The sequence below is a fragment of the Rosa chinensis genome, chromosome 4 (assembly GCF_002994745.2).
Source record: "Rosa chinensis cultivar Old Blush chromosome 4, RchiOBHm-V2, whole genome shotgun sequence".
NCBI lineage: Eukaryota > Viridiplantae > Streptophyta > Magnoliopsida > Rosales > Rosaceae > Rosa > Rosa chinensis.
In genome coordinates this window covers 9,030,609-9,039,501 of record NC_037091.1, presented here as the reverse complement: position 1 = coordinate 9,039,501, position 8,893 = coordinate 9,030,609, and the positions used below count along the sequence as shown (strand labels likewise).

The 8,893-nt window shown below is 38.0% G+C and overlaps 1 protein-coding gene across 1 annotated transcript; it reads right to left on the bottom strand.

Annotated features, from left to right (window-relative positions):
* Nucleotides 1–2,306: 2,306 nt before the first annotated feature.
* On the bottom strand, nt 2,307–3,555 carry LOC112197211 (protein LIGHT-DEPENDENT SHORT HYPOCOTYLS 4). The gene has a single exon (XM_024337813.2). The coding sequence runs from the start codon at nt 3,137–3,139 to the stop codon at nt 2,537–2,539; it is 603 nt and encodes a 200-aa protein (XP_024193581.1). The 5' UTR covers nt 3,140–3,555; the 3' UTR covers nt 2,307–2,536.
* Nucleotides 3,556–8,893: the final 5,338 nt, after the last annotated feature.

Here is an 8,893-nt window from a genome sequence, read left to right as displayed (position 1 = left end):
GCTAATCAATGTACCAATCATATCCTTAACAGTTGTGGCGGTAGTCAATATTTCCAGCCTTATAAACAAGACAATTAAAGGGTATTAATGGCAGCGGTGAATGTGGTTATTATTACAGCTGTAAATGTAAAGATCAATGCAGCATTCAACACGGCAATCATTGCCGCCATAAAATGGCAGTTATTGTAGAAGTAAGTACGGTCTTAATGGTGACTTGCAGCCCAAGTCACTGGTAACTTGCCATGCAAGTTTACTTGCAGCCCACACCGTAATGCACCTATAAATAGGGGCAAGACGACCAGGCATGGCATCCCATTTTGATTCCTCTGACTATACTCGACTCAGAAAAATACTGACTTAAGCATCAGAGGGTCTTTTGCAGGTACCCCCCTACTTCTTCGCACTGATGACGAGGTGGAGTCTTCGCTTTCTTGTCAAAACCACGGAGGGAGGTTACGGAGAGAGGTGATGGAGAGAGTACAGAACGGAGAGAGGTGACGGATAGAGTATGGAACGGAGAGAGGTTACATAGAGGAGCGATGAAGTGAAGAGAAGTTATGGAGTGGAGAGAGGTTACGGAGAGAGACTACAGAGGGAGGTGACGAAGAGAGGTAACGAAACGGAAAGAGATTATGGAGCGGAGACAGGTTACGAAGCCAAGAGGGGTCTTTGCTTCGTCAACATCAGGTCAACTACGAATAGAAGCTTCTCGATTACCCCCGGTTCACCTTTCGCTCCAGTCCGCATTAATTGTTGGGTCAAATTCCTGATCGGAATTTTTCACCACCAACAACTGTCACCACAAAGTACTATTTGTAACTCCCATTCATGATTTTGTCGACCTTGTTACATAACCTTAATATCATAACTATAAGCACATTACCAATTCTCAAAAAAGAAGCTTACTTCAATTTCCTTTGCGCCTCTAGGATTTCTAATAATCATTCAATCCTCCTAACAAACCTTTATGATAGTGACCAGTGAATCTGCGGTGACTGTGAACAGTGAACGCGTGGTGGCCGAAGACAATCCAAATCCTAATCTTCTGAATCTTGATTAAAAGTCCAATTTAAGTTAACAATATGTAAAGCTTGACAAGGGGAAGAATTTTGATATCTTATTCATCTACAATAGTGACTTAAATTGCCGGAAAACGTGAGTCTCACAATTCTTTAGGAGAGCAAGACTGATGCTAATTAAATAAGTACAGACGTACTTTGATCCTTACGTATATCAAACAATACTACAATTATAAGCCTTGGTTTTATTATATTGCTCTTGTGGAACGCAATTAATTCGTTCTCTTTAATCTACTTATATACTAAATTGAATTTCTTTATATCAAAGTTAGCTTAGCTTTTTTATGCTTACTTAATTTAGATATGAATATTTAACTATATCTTAGGGTTCATCATTCATGTAGTACTTCTCTTATTTAATGTATTTCTCCTCTTTTGGGAACATCCAACCAAGAGTGATATCACACAGCTAGGACAAATGGGCAGTGGATTTGCCTGATTAATAAATGGAGCACAGCTCATCTTGGCAAATACCCATCTCTGACATGTATACTGAAATAAGTTTGACTGATCATGAACGGTTTGCAAACAAAAATCTTATATGCAGTACCTATTTTAGGGGTCTCTGCTCTTCTATCTTCATCTTATATTGGGGAAACTGGGCAAGTAGAGGAGAAAGAAAAGATCTTTCATTCATTACATAAAACAAAGTATGATTCTCGAAGCATCTCTATCAACACAATTCATCAATCATGTTAATCTGATAAACCTCAGCAGGGGATCGGAGGAAAATGAACTCTGTAATACCAAGACATAAAACAAGTATTTATAGTGCTAGCTAGAGAAATCTGACACATGATCAAATCCCTGAAAAGTTATATCCACCAATGGGCAGAATGATTCGCCAACACTCATCAAAAGAAATTAGAATAAAAAACAACAAATTAAAAAAACACTGTAAAAGAGACATGAAAGTATGATACATGATCTGCAAATCTATTGCATTGTCATAATAATACCTTTTATAGTACGTATATGACATATTTTATGCTTATGAACATATCCCTCAACTAACTAGTATATATAGTAGACTATTATTTACATTACTCCAAGTCTCCAACTATTGATTGCTGCTAATACAGTAATACTACTACTATTTTGCAGATTATTATGCAATCATGGAGTGCGCATGCAACAGTTCATATATTATCTGTTAATCTAAGCTAGCATAGTTTCTGAAAATTAAAGCAACAGAAAGACATAGACTTGAGAATTAATACAAGGATCATCGATGACAATCTCACTCTTTCATACGTTTCTGTCACTCCTTATATGATTACTTTAAAAATAACATTACTAATTTCAGAGCGCAACAGGAGGATGAACTAATTAAGAGTGTCAATAGACCATTAAACATACATTTAGCAAAATATATGAAATATGAAATATCTATTTATGCTAGAGAGAGTAGTGAGGATTTAGTTTGATCCCAGACCAAACTAGTTATTAATAATTTCTTACTGACTTGCACTACTAGAAGGAGGAGGAGCTGGAGGAGGAGTTGGAGGCATTAATGCTTGAAGAGAAGTAGTACTAGCTGACTGTGGTGGCCTCTTGCGCTTCTTCTTGTCATAGCTGATTCCTCTAGCTTTGGCCTGTGAGTCGCGAACCTCGCGGAGATAGAGCCTCACGGCTCTAGCCCCGAAAGGGTTTGCCTCAGGCTTCCCACCGTGCTCTTCAAAGGCGGCACGGAGGCGGCCGATGAGGGCGTCAAGGCTGCCCCAAGCTTGGCGCAGAGGGCAGGGGCACGGCGCAGGAGGGTTTGGGTGCCCAAAGAAGGGACACATTTGGGTGTGGACTTTGGTCTTCCCGAACTGGTCAAGGTACCTCAGGAACTCCAGGACGTGGGCCCCGCTGCACCGGGACAGGGATAGCGGCGGCCGGTGGTTCCTGAGGTACTGACCGAAGGTGTTCCAGTCTCGCCGCTTTTGGTTTTCGTAGCGGCTGAGAGTGGCAGTAGGAGAGCTTGGGGTTGAGGATGAGGAAGAAGAGTTGAGGTTGATGTTGCTTGAGGAACTGTTTGTGTCTGAAGGGCTACCAAATCCTTGAAGTGAATCCATGGATTCCAGCACTCAAAACTCAAAATCAAAAAGAGAGAAGGTGATGAACTTAGAAGTAGGACATCAAAATGAGTTGGATCGGATCTATCTAATTTGAACTGGGTTTTTCATGAAGGTGATGATGTGGTTTGACATATAGGAGTGGGAAAAGAACAGTAGGGTTATGAATCTCTCTTGCCCTTCCTTCCTAGGTTTTCTTTGAATCTTTGTATGATCAAACCTAGAAATCTATGATGTGGGGGTATGGCTAGCTTTTGCTAACTTTGTTTCATGGGAACATTTCGAGAGAGATTGCCAGATTTTTTTTTCCGAGAAAAGGGCAAGAAACTCAGTTCTTCATAGCCCTACAACCTCAGAAAAGATAGAGAGAGGGAGGGAGGGAGAGAGAGAGAGATTTGATGGTAAATTAATAAATTTGGTAAGTGGGAAAAGATGTATCAAGTCATGTAGGGTTTCTGTGTAAGTGGAAAGAGGTTGACAGTGAGGTGGAGAGAGAGAGATGATGGGATGGAGACAGGATAAAGGTGTTTGGGTTAAAAAAATGTGAAGGGAATAACATGATATTGTTTCTTTACCCTTTTGTATTGATTGACAACACCTTTTTGTTAATGACTACTTTACCCTCCATTCAGTTTCATTATTCTCTTATTTTTTTGGCAAATGAATTTTCATTATTCAGTAATCAGTATCAAGTTGCATATAATTACACAATTTCAAGTCAAGGCCCGTATGATGTGCCAACTGCCAACCATTTGTATTACTATCATGAGTATCATCTTCAGTTCTTCAGTCGTAGATCATTATTCTCTTGACAAATATCTGGTATATGATTGGTGTTATACAACGAACAGATTTAGCCAGTTAGACATGGTGCATATACTTATGAGCATGTTAACAATTAACATGCATATGACATTTGTTAGAGAGGCAAATGTGAAGCCTTTTCCGACGGATAATGTGTATACTTTTTAATAATTTTATGGGTGATTTTTTGTTGATAATTTATTTATCGTAATATGTCTGATTTTTTAGTTTTTTTTTTTTAATAATTTTTTTATGGGTGGTCTTTACTAACGGATGATTGATCTGCAGAGGTTTCAAACTTTTAATCTATTGGCTTTTATTTTTTATAAATAATTTTTGTTGACGATTTATATATTAGGAAAGTTTGTCGGAGAACAACTCATCGGCAAAGGTGTGTTCCATTTTGTTTTGTTTTGTTTTTTTTTTAGGAATAGATAATTTCATTACTTATCCATGGCCAGAAGCCACATACATTATATGTTGTCTTACACCAAATAAAACCTAGATGACCTAAGCTACCAAGCAAATGACTAGTAACCCTCATTGTCAACAAAATGAGCACAATTTTTAGACCTAGCCATATACAAATCCAACACTAACTAAATCCTTGCTAGAGCAACCCTAATCGCCTAAAGACCTCAATTAGTGTACAATTAGAGAAGTTAAACTTAAATAGCAAAAGACTAGAATTCAAATGCTAGGTATCGAGAACTAGAAAGCTTAGAGCTTCCCTTTGCCCTTAGGGCTAACCTCCTGAACAACAGCAGTAGTAGGGTAAGTGAGACGCAATGGAGCCATACCCACCTTCTTTTGTGAGCAAGGATTCTTGTTCTTGCTCCCAAGTGGTCTTCCTACCATCCAAGTGCGGTGAAAGTGAACTTTGAATGCCGTAGGATCAACCGGCTTGCGGGTCAGAGGTTTTCCAATCAGGAAGGATTGGGAGGACCTGAGAACAAGACCATCACCAATCTTCCCTAGGTCAGGAGCGCTGCCTCATTCAGCGAGTGCAAGGGAAGTAGCGAAGCTTGCGGTGACAGCATCAATGGAGGCCATTGGGTGGAGAGAAGTTGAGAAGAGAGTGATAGAAGGAAGCTAGGATGTGGAGGCTAGGGCGACGTTGAGAGAAAAACTCTTCTAGGGTTTTAATTCCATGGACTTAAAAAGGTGTGTCTGGGTTTTATTTTATATTTTATAAGAGGCTTGTGCCAATAAATATTTCATCACCATTGTCGTGTCCCTCTATATTTTATTTTTTGTGAGAGACATGTAACAACGATGAACTCATCTGTAAATGTGAGTTTGCTTTTTTATTTTTGTATTTTTTTGAGAGGCATTTGCCATAGAAAAGTTCGGCGCGCATGTGACTGTGCGAGTTTTATTTTATTTCTTCGTGTTACTTGTTCCGAGGAACTATTCCTCATGCAAATATGTGTTGTTTCAATTTTTTTTTATATTTATTTATTTTTTTTTTTAAGGAGGTTTTGAACTACTATTTAATCGGTTATCGGATGACCTCGAACAACAATCTCTAGAACACGAAAACTAGTTCTTACCATGGTTTCCAATCGTGAGTTGAAAATGCTCATCAACTTTAGAGTTGGGGGCATGTGGCCGTTGGCCAGGACCGGAGACCGAACCTAGTATATATATGGCTGCATACGGTTACCAAAATGCTTTGAAATCAGTTTTCTTCATGAGCCTCTTTGCCATACCCATTGCATGATTACAGTAGTCTTTTGTCAAAAGCTACGGCATCCAGAACATCTACTGATATTGGCCGGAAAGCTATTTCGAAATCGCTGCGAAACCTTCAAAGTTCAAACCTCCATGTCTATATGGTTTTCTTCGTGTGTGATAAGTCCTGTCAAGATCTTGATCTGTCATGTCAAGATCCATTATATGAATGAAAAAATGTCAAGATCCATTATATGAATGAAAAATGTAAATGCATATAGGATTATAGGAATAAGGTGGATCATAGATTGATAAATAATGTATAGTCAATCACACAGGTCATTCTCAAATGCAAAAGGGCGGCCACTTACTATAGTTTTGATTGGTTCAAGTTATTAAGCAAACATGGAAAGGGAGTTAATTGTCTTTCACCATTGCTATGGTCTAAGAAGTGAATCATACCAAGTAGGGAAAGATTATTAGGTTGCAGACAGCAGACTTGGCTTGTTGAACATGCATGTTTTAGCTGCTAATAATTCCAAGATTCATATTCTTTCTTTTTCAACTCGGTCACAGTAACTTGATATATAATTAGGAGCAGAATTACTTTGGTTACACGCTAAGTAATGGCATGATCTTATCATAATAGTCCACTTAGTACAAATATTTGATTGCATATGTTTCTTGTTCAATGAAAGCTAGGTTTAAACTTCAATTTTGCAGCAAGAGATCAAAATCGAGATTTCCAGGCACAATTAATATAGTGGGCAAAGAGAATATACCTACATTTTCCCCCTTTCCTCTTTCATTTTCTCTTCTATTGTAGAGAAAAAAGCAAAGTGACCATAGAGATATGGTGTCTCTATCTTTTGAAATATAGGCATATAATGTGAGGAAAAGCTCAACTTTAGACCGCATTAAACTACTTTCAGATTTGAAATATAGAATTTACTCGTTTAGTAGAAGGTGTTTAAGGATATATATGTAGTGGAAAGGGATGAAACAAAACCAAGCCACTCAAAGGATATGTAAGGATTAGATTTTTCACTTTGGGTGATACAGGCAATCAGAAAAATAACGAAGTAAAAGAGTTATGTAAGTAGAAAGGGAATTGCTTTAGCCTCAGCAGTTTGGGGGATCAAACGCCTTGCAGACAAGCTGCTCACCTTTGCCTTTCCTCAACATGAGCATTGAGCTAGGTTAGTGCATGGGAAATCACACATCCTCCTGCTGATTTTTTGGAACGGATATCATGCCTCTAAACAAGTGCATTGAATTACTATTATAAGTTGCTGTGAATAAATTAAAGAGGTCAAAGCTGGTTTTTTACCTAATCGGTCATGCAAAGAGCAACATTAAATTCCTCACCAATATCTGTCCCAGGTTTTGCTGCAAATAACAATTAGCTAGCTCGTGGCATGGAAGAGAATGGACACATAAATAGGAAGAGCATATCGCGCGTGATCCAAATTAATGATTATACGCATTGCTCTGATTCTGTGGAACTTACCTGTCGATCTGAAAGTTCTCCTCTACAAGTAAAATATGCTCCAAAGAGATCAATCCATAAACCCACAATCTGAAAAACGTGAACACATCAAATCAGTCTTCCAGGGCTCTTGTTATTTTCACCAGAAGAGAGTTCTGGTTTCTTGGTTAGTAAAGTCTTTGCCATAAGTCTGAATGGATCTTCAGCCATTTCCTTAGCGCAGAAGTAGATTAACTAATGAATATGCAAAAGAACAAATGATCTTTTATAATTTGCAGTCCCAGCAAAATGGACGAGGTTGACATGTGGCAAATGTATCACTAGTTTAACAGACGATGCATTGGTAAATTGAAGCTTACAATGCAAGGTCGAGGACATTGCTATGTACATCAAGGCTTGATGTGTATGTATGCATGTGTATCTCCTGAGGCTTAAATCAAATAGCATATTTCTAAAAGGAAATCTTTATTCTTTAGATAGCCGCAAGTTTATTGTGAGTGAATGATCAGATATGGGATACACGACTGTGAATTAAAGTACTGGCGTTCAACTTTAGTTGGCATGGCAATGCAGCAAACCAAAACCAACAATTATCACTAATCAGTTTGCAATTTCTCTTCTCTAACTATAACAATGATTATTAATGGGCTGTGTATACTTTCTCCACAATAAATTTGAGCTACCTGCAACTCAAATTACCTATAACTTTCATATCTAAAATAATCACACAAAATGCTCACACACAGCATCAACAATCAGAGTCCCACTTTTCAAATAAGTTAATCATCTAACTTTACTGTAATAAAGTTCCGAGAGTAAGTCCAAAATTAGGGATATGATGAAATGTAATAGGAATTCAATAAAAATAAATTGCTAATATAACATTATGGGGGAGGGGGGGGGGGGGGGGGGGGAATGTAGTGAAAACTGTTTCAAACTGTACCAAGACTCCAAAAGCAATGTGAAAGTATTCATAAAAAGAAATCCAATCATCGATATCCACTTCTTGAGTGTTAAGAATGAATAAAAAAACTTTCCTTATTCTACCTTTCGTTATGTTGTATATTGTGTCTATATTCATTGTGTACAATGTATTAATTAGTTGACCTTTATAGAATTGATTGTAATTTATAGTGTAGGAAGATTTGGCTCCACCAATTGTGGATCAGCTATATTGTATAATTCCTATATATGTATTGTTTTTTTTTTTTTTTTAATAATATATGGATTGTTCTTGTATCAATGAAAATCAATTCAATACCAATTTGAGATAGTATCAGAGCATCCTCTGGTTCCTTTTGTCTTCTCTTTGTGATAGAAGCTCTTAGGCCTTTATTCCCCTACCTTCTTTCACATTTATCACCATGGTTGAGACTTTGACACTCAACAACAATGACTCACAAAAATCATCCCCACCCAAGAACCATGACTCACAAACATCAGGCGATAATAATACCACGTCTGACACTTCGAGTCCCTTTTTCATCCATCATTCAGACATCCAGGCCTCACTTTGGTTTCGAAGTCACTGAACGGAGAAAATTATGGCACCTGGAGTCGTTCAATGCACATAGCTCTCAGCGATAAAAACAAAAGTGGATTTATTGACAGCACTCTCGAGCAACCTTGCTCAGAGACAAGGCCTACAGAATTCTCTCTGTGGAAACGTTGCAATGATATGATTCTTTCATGGATCCTTAATTTTGTTGATCCTGACCCTGCTGACAGTGTTCTTTATGCTGAAACAGCACATGAAGTTTGAGAAGATCTTAAAGAGCGCTTCTCAC

Excerpts from the sequence above, each read along its gene's own strand:
- LOC112197211 (XM_024337813.2), bottom strand. The coding sequence starts at position 3,139 with ATGGATTCACTTCAAGGATTTGGTAGCCCTTCAGACACAAACAGTTCC.